The 18,989-nt window shown below is 43.3% G+C and overlaps 1 protein-coding gene across 3 annotated transcripts in view; it reads right to left on the bottom strand.

Annotated features, from left to right (window-relative positions):
* Positions 1 to 7,169: 7,169 nt before the first annotated feature.
* Positions 7,170 to 18,989, bottom strand: part of dscaml1 (Down syndrome cell adhesion molecule like 1) — a 106,529-nt gene continuing 94,709 nt past the window's right edge. For 2 of the 3 annotated variants that reach the window (XM_030776931.1, XM_030776932.1), the window contains 13 exons: positions 16,456 to 16,609; positions 15,254 to 15,371; positions 14,134 to 14,297; positions 13,695 to 13,793; positions 11,727 to 11,915; positions 10,805 to 11,092; positions 10,291 to 10,446; positions 10,080 to 10,110; positions 9,739 to 9,857; positions 9,487 to 9,639; positions 9,037 to 9,231; positions 8,348 to 8,659; positions 7,170 to 7,693 (listed from right to left, as the gene is read on the bottom strand). In XM_030776931.1, the coding sequence (XP_030632791.1) occupies positions 7,170 to 7,693; positions 8,348 to 8,659; positions 9,037 to 9,231; positions 9,487 to 9,639; positions 9,739 to 9,857; positions 10,080 to 10,110; positions 10,291 to 10,446; positions 10,805 to 11,092; positions 11,727 to 11,915; positions 13,695 to 13,793; positions 14,134 to 14,297; positions 15,254 to 15,371; positions 16,456 to 16,609 (2,502 nt within the window). Of the gene's footprint in view, positions 7,694 to 8,347; positions 8,660 to 9,036; positions 9,232 to 9,486; positions 9,640 to 9,738; positions 9,861 to 10,079; positions 10,111 to 10,290; positions 10,447 to 10,804; positions 11,093 to 11,726; positions 11,916 to 13,694; positions 13,794 to 14,133; positions 14,298 to 15,253; positions 15,372 to 16,455; positions 16,610 to 18,989 lie in introns of all 3 variants that reach the window. The other variant, XM_030776930.1, reaches the window with a different exon arrangement.

The raw sequence follows: 18,989 nt of genomic DNA, 5'->3' as shown, positions 1-18,989 counted from the left end.
GACACAAACATGCAATATTAGCCAGACACAAACAAAAACGTTAGATGAAGAATAAGATAACTAAACCATTTAACCTTTAACACACATACCTAGCCACCTTTTAGAGTGACTGATTTATCCAGAGCTCCCGCGTATGCTGACAAACATCAGAAAGACTTGTGAACATTTTTTGTGATACCAAAGCTATATATTTGCCTGTGAATGTGAGTGAGATTTTTATTTGCTGTGAGTATTTCTCAGTGTGTGTGTGAGTATGACAGTTTTGAGTAAAAAAAAAAAGGCTATTTTATTTCACAGTTAATGTACCTGGAGAGGGAGATTTGTCATTTTACAGACTGTTGTAAAAAGCGTTTGGTCGACTTCAATAAACACTACACATCCCACAATCATTTGGTCCTCAGAGCCGTGGCGTAACAACATTGCCCCCCTGTGCTGGACTTAGGGAATGACTAGAGTGATGACTTGATACTTCCAGAAACATTTAGAGGGTATATTATTCGTCAGGATTTCTCAGATAGCAGGATAACACAAACGTAAAAGTCAAAACTGCTTAATTAGAGAAGAAGAAGGAAAATTCCAACTGTACAGTCTTGACTTATCATTCAATGTCATTCCTGATCAGCCAGAAGCTCTGTTTCACAGTTTTCCCCTCTGTCTTCTCTGTCAGTTACCTCCAATACAGTAACAAAATCACAAAGGTTAAAATCAAGTTAATCAGGAGAAAATAATTTAGGTTATTAATATGGGCCACAGGGCTGTTTAAGGCTCTTGAGTGAAAATATTAATCTCAAGTGTGAATATACACACACACACACACACACACACACACATATATATATATATATATATATATATATTTAGATTAAACATTTGGCATAAAATGTTGGAGAATTGAAATCAGTGGATAACAGAGGCCAAAGGTCATAGAAAGATAGCTTTATTGCACAAGGTGTCGGAGTACTCTTTTTCTGTTTTTGTATTGTTTTCATAGAAAAAAAACTGTATAGTTAAACACAAGCAATTGCAAATTGAAGCAACTTTTCCATAAAAGTTTAGGAATCCCCTCTGCATTTTTTTTTAAAACTTCCCCCCTCCCTTTTTAATTCATTGGAATCTCCTTTTCCTTTTTCTTTTTATAACCAGCAAAATATTCAGAGCATGCAATGCCATTTTTCTTCAAGATTAACAAAAAAAGTAAAAACAAAACAAAAAATAAAAACAAACAAAACAATCAACGACAGAAATGAATAAAAATTCAACAAAAGGAATTTTAAAAAAGGAGAAAAGAAAAAAACAAACAAAAAACAAACAAAAGCCTGATGTCTTCTAAATTCTCATGTCCCATTCAAAAAAAAAAAAGTGTAAATTGTTTTTGTTAGATTTTATATATATATTTATATATATATTATTTTCAATCCCCTCACGTATGAAGTTATACGTTTAATCACACTTTAAATTGTGCCCTGGTTTCTTCTGGAGATGTCGAAAATAGTAATTATTTATACAAAACATTTTCGTATGTACAAGAGTCTTTATTTGTAGATCAGAAATTATGTGAATAGGGGGAGGGCCTGGATAAAGCAGGTAATCTGATTGGTTAAGGAAACAAGGCAAACCAAACAAAAAGGCGGGGAAACAGAGTGGGTGGGGAAGGAGTTTGACTCCTGACTCCGCCCAGTGTCCACACAGCTTCTCCTGTGATTGGCTGGAGCGAGGTGGGGGGTCCCTGATTTTGATTGGCTAACACAGGCCTGCCCCATTATGTGACACCACTGCATTTCTCAGTTAAAACAAAACAAACAAACAAACAAACAAACAAAAGAATAATCAATAACAAGCAAATGAAATATGGAAAGATCAATGATCTTTAAAAGTTAAAGTTTGTTTTTCTTAAGCGTGTAACTCATGAGTGGTGTTAGGGGGAGCCAGTGCTGACGGATTCAGGTTAACGATTAACGGTACCCTGACACTGCCTTAACCAAACCTATTCATAAAAACAGTGTGAATTCTGAGCTTAAAGAAAGATTAAGCAGTAAAGCCATCTCATGGATTTCTGTGCTCAATCACATAAAAAATGATGAGATCCACTCCATAATATATATGTGTGTTGTTCTGTTGACCACAGCACTGAACACAAGATACTGAAAACCTCAACGTGGTGGAGTACAGTTGATTTAGTCCTCACATGCTTGCAATTAATTAAACATTTATAACTTTCCATTCAAACCGTTACAGTATAATCAAATAAATTAATTTACCCAAATACCCACGCCTGGATAGATCTGAAAAATGCAATAAGAGTAATTAATAGTTTGTAATGCCTATTTGTTTGATAAAGAAATTGGAGACCTAGGTTTTTTTTTTTTTCCTTATGATTGGCTATGATAGTGGATAACAGATCTGGACAAGAGCTTTCACAGTGTGGACCATCCATCAAACAAAATCCAAAAAATAATTGATATTCTTGACTAAATACATTTTAGATAATTGTTCTCCTAATTATACAACCATCATGAAAATGTAATAACCAAATTTCATGACAGAGAAAAATCCACTTTGTACCCATTTTTTTTTTCCAGATGTTGTGTACAGCAGCTGCTGAAAGAGAAATAAAAACACCAAAAAGACACAAAATACACATGAACACGCGTGTAAGAGAAAAAAAACAAAACAAAAACAAAACCCAAGAACACGCATGTACCTGTCCATTCTGTGTCCTGACAGAATCCTAATCTCCTGTGATTGTGTGTTTGGCCCGTGTTGGACCATAACAAATCTGGCAGTGCTGTTAATGCAATGGTCTCATTATTTTTCTCACGCTAATACGCAGCTGTGACACACTCATTCTGAAATTAGCCTTCTCAGAGTCTCCTTATCAGAACTGGACCAGGGAGGCTGTGAACTTTAGAGAGGATATAACACTCTTATAACACATCTAATACTTCTAATTTTCCTGTTTACTGGCAGGCGGAATTAAGATTTGGATCTTTCGAAGAATACTTGAAATGGCTTTTGTGGGATAAGTCTTGCTACGTTAGGGGTGTGGACGTTAGCTACGCGTGTTAGCAGGGGCTGCACGGTCGTGGGTAGTCTCTGTGCCGTTTTGGTGGACTGAAGCTTGCTGGTGTTAGCTTGGGACAGAAGATATAACTGAGCCATAGAGATCTGTGGCATTTGCTCCCTGAAGACATTTTTTTTTCTCCTCACACAGTGATGTTCTTTATGTTCTCATTATAATGGGCTGATCTAGAACCTTCTTTTGTCGTCTTTCTAGCAACACCAAAAAAAAAAAAAAATGTGGAGCAGTTTAAATGCTACTACTTTCCCTCAATTTTCCAAAAAAAAAAACCCCATCATTTTAGTTGTCATTTGTTATCAAAGTACAAGCATATCATTTTACAGCAATTCACCATTTTCACCAGTCCTCTTACTGTAACAACAGCTCTCTTTATGGTTTTAAAGCATTTCAGCAGCTGTAATTTCGGAGTTCGGAAATGATAACTGCTAGGGTTACCATCCTCGGAGCTGGAAATGGTATGTGTTAAGGTAAGAACATGATGGTGGAAATTTAAACAAACTGGTGACCTCCCTTTCTTTTCCTTTCCTGTAAAGTAGGGGAACTGTCATTTTTATCACCTACAGCCCCAAAAACATACCTTAAAAAGTAAAATCAATATATTTCAGGCTGTATCTTGCTGGCAGCAAAGTATTCCCAATTTGACAACAATAAATGACCCTTTTTTCCAACACAAATTTTAAGATAAACATCAGGAACCATCAATGCTGTTGCTTCTTAAAAACGGTTTCATAATTGGCAATACTGCATTTACTGTGAGGTCATCTCTACACCAGTTAATATTAGAGCTAGTTAAAGATGTGTTCATTTGTATGGGGCTGTATTCAGTATCAGTCAGTGGGACAAGAATGATGTTTTCTGCTAAAACGGCCAATCTCTAACCCTCCCCTGCACTTCACCATTCATCAGCGGTAGAACACTTGGAACGTGGAGCCGTTGTCACTAAGGTAACAAATCCGTTAGAACAGTTAATAGTTGGAAGGTCATTCATGCTGCAGTTACATTGAAGGTGTTTTTTTTTTTTTCTTTTTTTTTTTTTTTGATGCTGCAGAAAGAGTTTTGAAAGTTTTAAAATTGCCCCAAGGTTATCAGGTGTCGGTGGAGTGCTGGGTATTAAAGACAGCCCCCACACAGACCAATCCGTCAGTGTGAACTGCAAAACCCAGCTGATGACGACAAAAATGGACCGTCCGTGAGAACAAGCACGAGCACTATGTTAACACAGGTTTAGTTCATTCTTTCATAGTCCTGAATTAGCTGACAACGGTAAGCAGCGCTACCTCAGTTTCCGCCACAAAAAACTATCTCCCGTAAGAACCTTTAGTCTCTGCTCAAAGTACTACTTCACCCCTTTCTTTCTTTTTCTTTCTTTCCTTCTTTCTTTCTTGGTTTTGTTACCCGTTTAAGTCCTCTCTTTGTCGTCACGTGATCTACCCCTCTTCCTGTCCTGCTGCGCCTCCCACTGAGCGATTGTCTTCAAATTATTTATTTTTTTTTCTTTCTTTTAAAATATACTTTCAATTAGATATGGCATTCTATCTCTCTGCTTTCACCACTTATATACTCACTATATATTTAGATAGAAATATATATGTATATACTTTTTTTTTTTTTGACAACAAACATTTTTTAATATATTATCTTTTTTTTTTTTTTTAGTATTGCAGGAGCCCTGATGTGACTTTGATCCTTTGAAATGACTGGGAGATTGTTGTTTGTTTTTTTTTTGGAAGTCTCTACGTTCTGGGGGCTTGGCTTTGGGCGTTAAGTGGGTATAGAGGAGGGAACTAAAGCAGACAAAACGTTTCAGCAGTGTCTAAATTAGGGGGGGGGGGGGTGTCTGAATGAAATAATCCATTTTTTTTTTACATAAACAAACACAATCTTCATCATCACCATCTTCATCATTTATCCCTCCCCCCTGTTTTTTTTTTTTTTCTTCTGAGTCCATCCCTCTTTGTCCCTTCTTCGGAATCCCTCCATTACCTAAAGCTAGTGCGTCTAATACGCCGGAAAACCCTTAAACGGGAAGGAGGGGAATCCTTCCCCAGAAAAGAAAAGAAAGGAAAAGAAAAGAAAAAAAAAGATTAAAGAGAAACCATTCACAAATGCAGAAAAGCTACTCCATAACGACAGACAGTTCTCCAGCAGAAGGTCTGTTTTTCTGTATCTGTCTGTCTTCAGTCTTCTCCTCATCGCTCTCTTAATGTCGTTTCTCCTCCGTTTTACTTTTTTAACCTCCACTTCTCCACTGTCTCTCTCTTTGTCTTTCTGTCTGTCTGTCTCTCTGTCTGACCCCCTGTCTATCTGTCCTTCTGGGAGAGTCTGATTGGTTGTCACAGTGAGGCAGATGGGGGCGGGGTCCTGTTAGGAAGGTGGGAGTTACAGGGGACAGGGAAGTATAGGTGAGTGGCATCAAGTACAAACAAACAACAAACAAGCAAAAAAAATAAATAAATAAAAAGACTCTCTTCTCTCTCTCTGTTTCTTTTTTTAGGAGAATGAGAGTGAAAGGAGGCGAGTTGAGAAGATTCACTCATCCCTTTAGCTGTGGTGCACTGTTTTTTTTTTTCATATTCTCACCATCTTTTCCCTTTCTCTCCACGACTCAGCTTGAACCTGGACAACACATTACACAAGTGAAACAGAACCTGCAGGGATGGGAAAAACAAACACCCCAATACATCCACACACACACACACACACACACACACACACACACACATACATACACTGCAGCCTTTACATACACTTCTGGTAAGAGACCGTTCAGTGTGATGTATGGGGTGTTCCAAGGGTGTGCGTTGGCCACATGTACACATGTATATACACATATAAATACACATGCGCACGCACGCACACACACACACTCACACACATAGACTTAGGCTTGTGGTGGTTCCATGAATCCAATCCTTCATCCATAGTGCACGAGTTCATAATTTAAAAAAGAAAAAAGAAAAAAAGAAGGGGAAAAAAAAAAAAAAAAAAAAAATTCAAGAATCAAACATGAAAACTACAGTTCCCATCATCCATCTTCTGTGAAAATGGCTCCAGACATTTTTTTTTTTTTTTAGCTTTTTTTTTCCTGTTTGTTTATAAAATAGTCAAGAACACTCTAGACTGTGTCATAAATTGCATGAAAAAAATCTCATAGATTCAAATATGGCAGCTGATGCCACCAATGTCTTTGAAACTGTTTCCTCTCTTTCTTTCTTTCCTTCTTTCTTTCTTTCTTTCTTTCTTTTTTTTCCAAAGTCCAGACCAGAGTGGCATGGGCAGGGCGAGGATGGACACCAAGGTTGTTGTTGTTGTTGTTGTTGTTGTTTTTTATGCATAAGCACTTTCCGAGGCAATGCGTTGCAATTTTGAAATATGTTTGTTTTTTGTTTTCCCGCAAGAGACATTAAAAAAAAAAAAAAAAAGAAACACTCTGGACATCTAGACAGGTTAATATGAAACAATATAATCTCATAAAACTGTATTTCCTACCATTTAAATTCAAGAGTAAAGAAAATCCCAAACAAGTGCACATGGAAAGTATTTCGTGCATAAGGTCCAAGGTGTCTTTGACCGAGAGAGAGAGAGAGAGAGAGAGAGTGAGAGAGAGAGAGAGGGGGGAGAAGCAGAAAAAAGAGATAGACGAAGAAGAAAAGAAAAATGGCTCATGAAAATGGAAGAGAGATTCAGTTTGGCATGTGATATCCAGAATTAATGCAGTGGGACAGACAAATGGTCCGTGAGAGTGAGAGAGAGAGAGGGAGAGAGAGAGAGAGAGAGAGAGAAAGTGATTAAGAGAGTGGGAGTTTGAAGAAAAATAAAAGAGATAAACAGAGAAAAAGAGAGAGAAAGAGAGAGAGAGAGAGAGACAGAGTGTGAGGGACCCCTGTGCTGTAAGAATCCTCATCCTCGTGATTTTTGCCCCCCCCCCTTACAGTCGGGACAGACTCCAAAAAAGAATGTGTGTGTGTGTGTGTGTGTATTTGTGTGGGCGTGTATGCGTGTGTGTGCGTGTGTGTGTGTGTGTGTGCCCTTCCCGGGTTTCCCCCTCCCCGTTTTTTTTTTTCCCTGTTCCCAGAATGCAGCGGTGGGGCTAGACAAGCGTGTAGGATTTGGAGTATGCACCAGCGCTCTGCTTCTGCAGTCTGCCCAGTCCGGACGAGCTGCTCTCCAGCAGGGAGTCTCTGGATCCGCCCACCTTGGAGCTGCCGCCCACTCCACCCATGCTGCTGGTGGAGCTGGCGCTGGCCGTGGCCGCTCCCACGGCGCTCTGGGTGGCCGAGGAGGAGGTGGAGGAGGAGCTGGGCATAGTGAGAGTTCTCTGGGGGAGAGTGGAGGTGCCCGAGGCGGAGCCCGACGCTCCCGCCGACGCGCCCGTGGCGGCGGCCGAAGCCGCGGAGCCGGTCAGGCTTCCCAGGCCGCCGTGGCCCAGGGTCAGCGTCTGCTGTTTCGACGGGTCCAGCGTCATGTGACGGCCCTGCGTGTGGTACGCCCGCGCCGCCAGGCTCCGGATGGAAGCCTCGCGTGGAGGGACCACGGGGCAAGGGTCGTGAAGTTCCGCCTGTTTCCGGAAGAAAGGGTCCGTCTTCATGTAGAGCGGGAGGTTACAGTACTCACCTGAGACGGAGAAGGAGAGAGAGAGAGAGAGCGCGAAAAACGTTAACGTGTCGTTATCGCCTGCCAAAACTCCAAAAAAAAAAAAAAGATGAAACTACAGTGCTCTGTGTTCAGTTCATTTATCAGCATTACAAAAAAAAAACTGTGCTCAGATCTGATATCAGTTTTACATAAACCCATGTTCAAATCCTGCAGAGTTTTCTAGCAGCCTTAATCTAATGCCTGAATCCGCGCCTGATTTGATTTCACAGAGGTGTGGTGATGAGCTGAATTAGGTGTGCTTTTGTACTGTGTTGGAGGACTTCAAAGTAGCACACGCTATAACTCTGCAGAGGGAGATGTGACTGCCTGTATGAGGGTTCTCCATCAGTATACAGCTGTAGCTCAGTGCCTCAGAACCCCACCCTCTACTGTCACTCTGGCCTCCAAAGACACAGATACTGAACCTAAAGTCACCACAGCACACGCTAAAACCTCATAGAACTGCCTAGAAATGTAACCCTTCAAAAAAGATGCTCTGTAGCGGTTTGTAGTGTAACATCGAATTTACGTAAAACATTAGGATTTTGAGAACAAGAAGGATCTCTCAAAAAGAAAAAAAAAAAAAACGGTATTGTCTTGGTCAGGCTGATGGCTGGGCGGTTGCCCACTTACTCTTGTTGGCGCGGTGCGGTATGGGCACGGCCACGTTCTTGCCGCGGTCGTAGTCCTGTGGTTTGGGGGGCGAGGCGGTGAAGCGGCAGATGCCGGGTTCGGAGGGCGTGCTCATGGACGTCATGCTGTCGGCGTTGTCGTTGGTGCCCGTGGTCATCTGGTCGGAGGAGCTGTCCGAGATGAAGCACTCGGTGATCTCAAACTTGGCGTGCTGCAGGTGCTCCTCCAGCTTGGCGTGCTCGTAGGCCCGGGCCAGCTCCTCGTATGTGGAGGAGGCACTCTCCGTGGATACCATGCTGTTACGACCTTTATCTACAGAGAGACAGGGAGAGAGGGAGAGGGAGGGAGATGGAGGTTTGTGAGTGTTCTGCATGACCTGGTTGGCAAAGACAAATTGATTCAGTTGTACCGAAAAACAGACAGGCTTTTATTGACCGTTTATGTCATGAACAAGTTTTCAGTCTTAAATTGTATGCGTGTGTGTGTGTGTGTGTTAATCTGTGTTGGTATAGTATATGGGGATATATGTGATCCTTTGTATGTATCTGTCCTAGGTATATGTAAGTGTATGTGTGTCTGGTTGTCAAGTGTATACATCCATCTACATATATGTGCCTTTGTATGTGTGTATGTGTGTGTGTGTGCGTGTGTGTGTGTGTCTATGTGATTGTGTGTGTGTGTGTGTTTACCCGTATCCTGGGACAGGCTGGCGCTGTAACTGTCGCTCTCTGTAACAGTGATGCCATGCTGGGAGCCCACCGTACGCCAGTCAGACGTGAGCGTTCGAGCTGGCGTGGATGCCTGGCACTTGGTCAGAGTCCACTGGCTGGAGTACCTGTTCCTCGTACTGTGGGCTGACTTCACACTCTTCCTCGACACTGGGTCTTAGAAAGAGAGAGAGACAGAATAAGAGAGAGAAAGGAAGAGAGAGAGAGAGAGAGAGAGAGAGAGAGAGGGAGAGGGGAGGAGGGGCAGGGTGAGAAAGTGAGAAAGTGAAACAAAGGCAGGAAAAGAATAGATATAGTGTTGGGGAAGAAGAGAGGACATGCAGAGGTAGAGAAAGAAAGATTAAGAGGAAATAGACATAGTGTGCAATAAATTTGTACTATAAAGTTCTGAAACAAGATGGCTTCACTTACTGGTTCCTGGTCTAATGTCTGACATGTCAATCAAAGGCCCAGTGTTCTGAATGAGGGCGGGGTGATGCACTGACACACCAGTGCAGAAACTCTGGGGATTCACTGATTGGCTAAACTCTGTGTCAGTCACAGGGATGGTGGCCTTATCTTCACCTATTGGAGAGTCAAAGAAGTTGAAATCGGCCGTCAGCAGATGAGAAAAAAGGGCCTTAGCATAAAAATGCACAGACACACACACATGGATTGACTAACCAATCTGTTTGATGCCCTCCTTGTCTTCGATGAGCAGCTGAACGCGGGGGATGTCGATGTGGAGCCGCGGTCCCTGAGGTGGACCCTTCACAGGGGTGTCGAAACTGCGATTGTTCTTACTGCTCCAGGGACAAAACACACACACACACACACACACGCACGCACACAGGTACGTACACACACACACACACACACACACACACACACACACACAGACGAGAGTATTTCCACTGCTTTTGGACAAGTCATATGATCACTTATGAGGTTCTGACTTAAAAGGTCCATTATCTCTGGCCTCCAATCAATGAATGTCCTCTTTCTCTTTACACATATAGTCCTACCTGATGAGCATCTCTGCCAGACTCTTGGCATCTGTGAGATAAAGAAAACGAAAGAGAGACATTTCATTATGTCGTTCACTCCACTCCACAGGCCCTGAGAGCTTAAGCATGCTTTTCTTTCTCTCATCTATTCCTTCCTTTCCCCCTGACCCCCCCCCCCCCCCCCCCCCCCCCCCCATCCCTCTCTCTTCGTCCGCTCTCTGCCTCTCACCTCTCAGTCTCTTGAGTCTCTTCTCCTTGCGTTTCTTGCGTATGATGAAGAGGAGGGCCATGCCCAGCGTGACCAGGATGACGGGACAGCCGATGGAAAACAGCTTCTTCACGTCGTCGCCCTCCCCTCGCGCCGACTTAATGGGGGGAATGGTACCTGAACGACGGAGCAGGAGGAGTGAAGGAAAAGAAAAGAAAAGATGGTAGGAAAGAAAAAAATGAGAGTGGTAGTGTAAGTCCTATATTAGTAAAGGAAGGGAGTGTGTTGGATTTCAAATGTATATTTTCTATTACCAGTCCAAAGCACATATATGTACAATACACGTTCTGCACGTCACGACAGCAGTACGTGCATGTGTTCATCCATGTGTTTTGAGAATCCAGTCTCATATGAAAAAGTATATTTAAGTTAACGTTTAAATTTGTGTGTTATTGTGTAAAAATGTAAATATCTATTCAAAAGTTTTCTTTGAAAAAACACAGCGTTAGCCGGTCTGTCTTTAAGAGTTACTCACTTCCGTCATAGTCCAGCGTGGCAAACTGGGAGGTCTGGTTTCCACAGCCGGCGCTGTTACACGCCTTCATCTTCAGCTCGTACCAGGTGGCCTCTCGGAGCTCTGCGAGGAAGACGTCGGTGGTGGCGTTGGTTCGGACGTTCTGCCAGGCCCAGGTGCCTTTGGGTCGGAAGTCCAGCAGCACGGCGCTGATGGGGCAGCCGCCGCTGTTCCAGCCCTGCAGGTTCAGCCTGGCGTGGGTGGAGTTAATGTGGGTGAACAAGGGCTGATCCTTATTAAACTGGGGCTCTGGGGAGAGAGAGAGAGAGGGACAGAGAGAGAGAGAGAGAGAGAGAGAGAGAGGGAGAGAGAGAGAGAGAGGGAGAGAGAGAGAAAGAGAGCAAAATCATGTTGTTCAGTCAGACTGAGAGCCTATAGAGTAAAATGGTGCCCAGTTCTCCCATACAGCAGTTACAACTGGAAAAAAAGGATTTGTCAGCATGACAGAGATGGCTATGTGTAGTCCATCAAAGGTCAGATATGTCCATCAACTGTGAAATTCTTTTTTATAGCATTTTTTTTTTTTTTTGTAATACCAGTCCTCAATTCTGTTGGCAAATCTCTTTTCCAGGAGAGCACAGACTGAGTGTCTGACTGTGTGAATAATTTTAAGCCCTTTTTTTTTACACTGAGTTAACGCACAGAGTGTTGTATTCCAAAAAATGACTCACCAGTATACCAGTCAAATGCGAAGTCATTTTAAACACTAGTTCACTGATTACTCCAGATAACAGAGACAGAGAGCCGACAGTGAACAGTAGGACATGTCTGGGCAGAACCCGAGCTATGTATTAACCATAAGGCCTGTGTGGGTTTTTGTTCAGTCCTGTTTGTAGCATTAGTGACCTCTGCTCTGGGGGTCGTGACCTTGCTCTTCTCTCACCTCTGCCGTGGGTCTTGGCCTCGATGATTTCGCTGATGCGTCCTGCTCCGACGCTGTTCTTAGCCGCCAGTTTAACCTTATACCAGGTCCCACAGCGCAGGTTGTCCAGTTTAAAGGAACGCTCGCTAGAACTGATAAAAACATCCTTCCATTCCTCTGTGTTATCCACCGAGTACTGCAGAACAAAGCCTGGAGGAGCACACACACACACACACAAATGTATGAACGTTTTATCGTTAAGAAACATAAAACATAAGGATCTTTCTTTTAATCAGGTTTTCATGAAACCATATCACAATAAAATACATTTTCCTTACATATGTAGACAGACAGACAGACAGATAGACAGATAGATAGATGGATAGATGGATAGATAGATAATTGTATATGTTTTTATGAGACTACTCAAATGCAAATATTATTTCCAGTCATTTTAGAGCACCATGCAAACAGCAGTAAGATGGTCTGGAACTGAAGGCAAAATAATGTATTTACATAACGCTGTGGTTTCTACACTGTTTTTTTTTTTTTCTCCCCAAGCCTGGTTTCCAATTGCAACTGAATAAAACCTACGGTCACAGCAGACTCATCCTGAGCCTTCCCGTCCACCGGGGGGCGGTGTTGCTCTATGAACGTTAGCGTTTCCTCTGTAGCCAGATGGAGGTCTGATCTGGCAGTTCTAAAGCGCCATTAGTGACCCTGTGTCTCTCACACACGCTGCTGACTGGGCACTTATGCAAATGGAGCCACAATATGCGGGCGGATGGCCTGGATTCGGGCCTGGAGCTTCGGTCGTGGCAGATGGTAAAATAAAAGGGGACCATATCAAAAGGATTGACCTGCAGACTGTCTTTGTGTTGAGTTTTTTTTTTTTTTTCTTTCCCCTTCACCTCATCATCACTCCTTTTTTTTTTTTTTTTTTTTCCCTCCCCCAAAACAGACCTCGTAGTTTGACCCGATGTACACATTAACAGTTGTGATCTTGTGGTACATGCATGGTTTATGTTTGTGTAGTATAGATTCTGTGTGCGTATCTAAGTTTGTAAAACTGTGAGACAACATCAGGGAGGATGGAAGACAGGATGTAAAGATCAAAAAGATCAATAAATGCACACACACACACACACACACACACACACACACACACACACACACAGAGGACTTAATCACAGATAAGCCGATATACAGACAGGTGGACGTTGGCAATGAAAGACAGTGAACATGTATCGACAGAGACACAATAACCAGACACAAACGTACAGACACAGTGTAAGGGCATACAGGGGAGAAAGAAAAAGACCAACTGGTCGAGCAATAAACCGAGAAAATGAAAGAGGACCATATGTTGTAGAAACAGAGTGAATACACTTCACTGCTCACAGTAGTCAAGTAATCAAACAGACAGATACTTACAGACTGAACACAAACACAGGAAGAACCAATCAATAAACAGATAACACGTCGCACATACATTAACTGAAGAGCAGTAGACACTAAACCAACCTGGCAAGATATATAGACTGACAACATAAGAGGTAAACAAAGACCATATAAAAACAACCGGTGAATGTGAAGATAGACAGAACAAACAGACCAAGAGGAGGACAATGACAGAAAAGAAAAAGTGGAGGAGAGGAGCGTGGGGGGGCGGTGGGGGAGGTGGGGAGAGAGACAGGGAGAGATGGAGAGGGAGAATTGAGAAGAGGAACAGAGGTGTGAGGTGAATGAATGAAAACAGAATAAGAAGTAAAAGGACATGACAGACAGGGAGGAAAAAAAAAGGAGAGACAGATGATGGGTAAAATCTAAATACTGGGAGATGAAGACATTTGAGAAAGAGACAGACTTGAAAGGAAATTTGAGAAAGAGACAGAAACTAACAGAGAGAGAGAGGGGAAAAGAATGAGAGAGATACAGAGAGAGAGAGAGAGAGAGAGAGAGAGAGAGAGAGAAAGATGGGGTTGGTACCTCTGATAGAGCTGCCTCCATTGTCTCCAGGGATCCATGCCAGGGTGATGGAGGATGTGGAGGTGGTGGAAACGGTCAACCGTGGCTGATCTGGGGGCACTGAGACACACACACACACACACACACACACACACACACACACACACACACACACAGAGAGTCAGCCAAACAACTCCTTTCACATGCTACTTCTGTATTCAGCAACTATTTGCACTCTATTTAAAGATAATCATTTATCGCAATGGACCATAAAGTGGAATTAAAACAACATGAGTTATTTCACCTAATAAGACCTGCCCTGCTAACTGATCATTCACAAATACACAGCTCAGAGTGTAAGGAGGAGAGTGTGTGTATGTGTGTATGTGTGTGTGTGTGTGTGTGTGTGTGTGTGTGCAGAGACAGTAAAATGATATGATATGTAGACAGAGATTCTCACCTTGCACCAGCAGGTTAACGATAATGGTGTCAAAGCCCAGAGTGTTTGTGGCCGTGCAGGTGTAGTACCCAGAATCCTCTGCTTTCACCGAACGTAAAACTAAAGTGCCGTCAGCCAGGATGAGCCTGTGTCCGTCCAACGTCACAGGAATGGCCGAGTCCTCGCTACAAGACACACACACACACACACACACACACAGAGCACACCACACACATCAGAACAGAACGTCACAAACTAATGTCTCAAACGACACTTTCAAATCGTGAGTAACAAAAGAAAACGATATGATAAGAACTTCTTAGATTGGAAGTTGTTATATAAATGAAACGCATTTATTATAGGAATAACATTAGGACAAAACAACATTTGAGCACAGTTTATCTAATACATTTTCTCGAATAACCATGTTAACATCGTCGCTAAAATTCACAATTTCTCTGTCATTTTTGTGTGTTAATGTTAAGGAGACACTGGTACAAAAACTAACCCCACTCACATTGAACATGAACAACAATCCTGCCTGAGTTTTGCAGGGACAGTGGTGAGGTATTCACATTTGCATATCATTAGCGTATCATTAACATATGCTGACTGACTATTCACAGGTCATGTCATCAGTCCCTCATGCAAACATTCTGCCAGTTTAAACATGCTGGTTAAACATGCTGGCTAATCTTTTCCACCCTGCTCTGTTCTGTCACGTCGCTGTCCCAGATGGAGAACAATATCAACACGGACGCCATGCGCGTCATGAAAATAAAATAAGAAAAAAATTCATAAATTTCCACCTACAACCCAGTTCTTATCACGCAACGTTAGAATCAACACCCTGCATTTGGGCAGTGGGCTCCTTGGATTGGAGATTTAAGGTTTTGTTTGTAACGACTGACCAGTGAACAGTGATTCCGATAGAGGGTTATAACTGAGATATGGTAGCTGTCTCATTATGGCTTTAACAGATGCTGTTCAGATCCCACTGGGTTAATCAGTGGTCTCTTGTGGGCCCTGACTTTCTTTTTTTTCTTTTTCTTTCCTTCTTTCTTTCTTTTTCAGAGTGATGGAGCGAGGGTAGATTTAAGGGACCAGACAGATGGGGACAGCGTGACCTTTGAACTCTGACCTGTCTTTGGTCCATTTGATGGTGGGTGTGGGTTCACCGACGGAACTGCACGGCAGACGCACTTCCTTCATCCAGGGCGTCGTCACCGTACCGCCAAACGAGAGGATCTTAGCAGGAGCTGGGAGAGAGAGAGAGAGAGAGAGAGAGAGAGAGAGAGGAGAGAGAGAGAGAGAGAAAGAGAGAGAGAGAGAGGAGAGAGAGGGAGAGAGAGAACTTTAAAACACTCTTCTCTGATGGGTTGAAACATTCTATAAAAAGCCTCATATTGTTTTCTTTATCATCCCAAAATAAACCATATCCGAACACCATCTGTTAACCACACCGAGATGAAATAAAGAAATATATACATGCATAAATGAACTGAACAAACAATGGGACCACACATGAATAGGGCACCTGGCAATAATGTTAGCTGGACAGCTTTTGTCTAGTCAACCAGTCTTGATTCCTACGAAATTCCTTGATTTACAGTCTAATACAAGTCGGACACACACACACACACACACACACACACACACACGAATATAGGAAATATACAAACACACGTATATGTGAAACAAACTCCTCTCTCTCTCTCTCTCTCTCTCTCTCTGTGACACACTTGATGTCTTAATGTTTTGTCCTCTTGTGTTGACTGAATACAGCCCAGAGGACACTATCTTTTACAGCTGGTTATCAACTCAGAGAGAGCGAGAGAGAGAGAGAGACACTACACATTGACATACACTCTCTCCTCCTCCGGAAAGTATTGATCAACCTGCCCTCTTCATTCTCTCTCGCTCTTTCTCTCCCTCTGTCTCTCCCCCTCTTTTGTCTATCAGCTGGATCATTGGCTGCAATCTCTCCACCCATCTCTCTCTCTCTCTCTCTCTCTCTCTCTCTCTCACGCACACACAGATACACACTCACACTTAATCAGGGGGCCACTACTGACCACATTTGTAAACGTCATAAGAAAGAGAGAAAGAAAGAAAGAAAGAAAGAAAGAGAGGGAAAGACAGAAAGAACAGGAGAGAGAGAGAGAGAATAAGAGTGAGAGAAAGAGAGAAAGAAAGACAAAGAGAATCAGAAAGAAACTAGAACTGCTCAGGGAGATCCTCTCTGCTCTTCACTGTCTCTTGTCTCTGTGTGCTGAGTTAGGAGATGCTCTCTCTCTCTCTGCTCTTCACCCCTACATAACACCGGCTGTTTGGAGGACTCACCTTTCCCGGCAGGCTCCACTGTGACTTTCTCGCTGATGTTTCCACGTCCAGCCGTGGTCACGGCGGCTGCCCAGATTAAGTACTGCTGGCCGCGGGTCAGGTGGGTGATTCTGTAGGTCAGAACCTCCGGGTTGGCTTCGTATTCGCTCGGTGCCTGAGTCAGAGACAGAGAGGACCGGTTCAATATAACACCATTACATACCGCATGTCATACAACCACTGCTCTGTAGGCTAGCCCATAAAAGAGAAAGTTCTGGAACGAGTTGTCTTCTACTATTACTACTATTAGTACTATAACTGCTAAAGACATTTGAGTCGGAATTCTCCATTTGTGTGGCAAAAGAGCCAAAGATAATGTAAGTGTTGTAATTTCAGAAAAAAACAAACAAACATCTTATTTGGGGGAAAATGCACACACGCAAATATATCTTGACTATTTACAAAAATACTACCTAAAAAAGGTGAAGGTGTGAATGTTCAGGTTCAAATGTATGAGTGAATGTAAGTGTAACTGTTCAAAAACATTTCACACTTTAAAATTAAGTTAAAGGGCCTTTCTATCTCATGCCATGTCTGACCTCTATCCTTTGAATAGAGTTCCAGAAGAGGCATTGTGTGTGTTTGTGTGCCTGTGTGTGTGTGTGTGTGTGAGAGGGAGAAGTCAGGCCTTTGGGGGGGGGGCGCTGTCTTTATACCCCCAGGGGAGAGAGAGAGCGAGGTCCCTGGGGCCCAGAGACGCTCAGATGAGAGCGAAGGAGACAATGGGGCCCAGACGGAACAATAGCTGTGGCACACAGATTACTGACAATAGAGTCAGCAGTAATGAGAGATATCACACACACACATCAGCCCAGAGAGAGGAGGAGGGGCTCGCGCACACACACACACACACACACACACACACACACACACACGCTAGCATGCACGCACATGCACACACACACACACACACACACACACACAAACAGGTAAAGGGAATGATGCAGAAACACACAGGTAGACACACACACACACACATGCACATATGGACACAGACACTCATTTTGAAAAATGCACATGTTCCCTGGAAGGAAGCCCATGTAATCTCATACGCACAGACACAGGTATCGTATTTGCACACTAACAGTAACATTTAAACACATACACAGATTCATGCTCACCAAGGCACACGCATGAAGAGTCACACACAGATACACACACACAGGTATAAATACACAGAAAAAGTACATCTATGAGCATACGCACACACACACACGCACGCACACGCGCGCACACACACACACACACACACACACACACACGCACACACGCACACGCGCACACACACACACACACACACACAGAGTGAGGAGTGAGGCTGTATGTGAGGGTTGCTGCGAGGTGTGTATGTGTAATTGCCGCGTGTTTAAGAGCCGTGTGTCTGATGTCCAGACGCATAGACCTCACTATGACTGTCTCCTGCCTGCAGTTATCTCTCTCTCTCTCTCTCCCTCCCTCCCTCTTTTTCTCTCTCTCTCCCTCCCTCTCTCTCTCTCACCCCCTCCCACTCTCTCTCCCTCTTTCTCTCTTTCCCTCTGTCTCCCTCTCTTTCTCTTTCTCTCTCTCTCCTTCACTGTCTCTGTTTCTCTCTCTCTCCATCTCTTTCTCTCTCTCTCACTCCCCGCTCTCTCTTTCTCTTGCTCTCTCACCCTGTTTCTATCTCTCTCTCTCTCTCTCTCTCTTGTTCACTCTGTCTGTCTCTGTCCCTTAACCCTTCAAAAAGCTCCTCTCCTCTCCACTTCTCTCCTCTAAATCTATATGCCTGAAATATTGCAGAAATTCTGAAGTGCACTAGCGGTAGAAAAATACAGTTTTATGTGACGTACATAGTTTTACATATTTTTTTTTTATGTTATTCATTACATTTGTTCTGTCTCAGTGTTCACAGGCACCTGCCCCCCCCTCCCTTTCTCTCTCTCATTCTTTTCTTTCCCGGGCCATCTCTCTCCCTCTCTCTAATTCTTTCTTTTCCCTCCCTGTCCATCTCTCTCTCTCTCTAATTCTCTCTCTCTCTCTTCACTGTCCATCTTTCTCTCTCTCTCTCCTCACTGTCCATCTCTCTCTCTCTCTCTCTCTCTCTCTCTCTCTGTTCGTGTGTGTCTCTCAGCAGTAGTGCAGGCAGGGAGGCGTGTGTGTGATGGTGTAACGGATATTAAAATATTCCTCCAGCGTGAAGATAGCGGTGATCCGGGGAGCGATAGAGAGAGATAATGAAAAGAGGAACAGAAGTACTCCCCGCACGGTGTGTCTGAACCCCCCCTCCCTCCCTCCCTCTCCCTCTCTCTCTTCCTCCCTCTCCCTCTCTCTAGTTGCACTCATTTACATAGTAATCATCCCTCACACTGCTAGGAGCCTGTGAAGGGAGGGGTGCTGAGAGAGAGAGAGAGAGAGAGAGAGAAAGAGAGTGAGAGAGACAGAGAGCGAGAGAGGGAGTGAGAGTGAGAGAGAGAGAGAGAGACAGAGAGAGAAAGAGAGAGAGAGTGATTTGTGAATGA

The sequence above is a fragment of the Chanos chanos genome, chromosome 6 (genome assembly GCF_902362185.1).
Source record: "Chanos chanos chromosome 6, fChaCha1.1, whole genome shotgun sequence".
Taxonomy (NCBI): Eukaryota; Metazoa; Chordata; class Actinopteri; order Gonorynchiformes; family Chanidae; genus Chanos; species Chanos chanos.
This window is presented reverse-complemented; position numbering and strand designations above follow the sequence as displayed.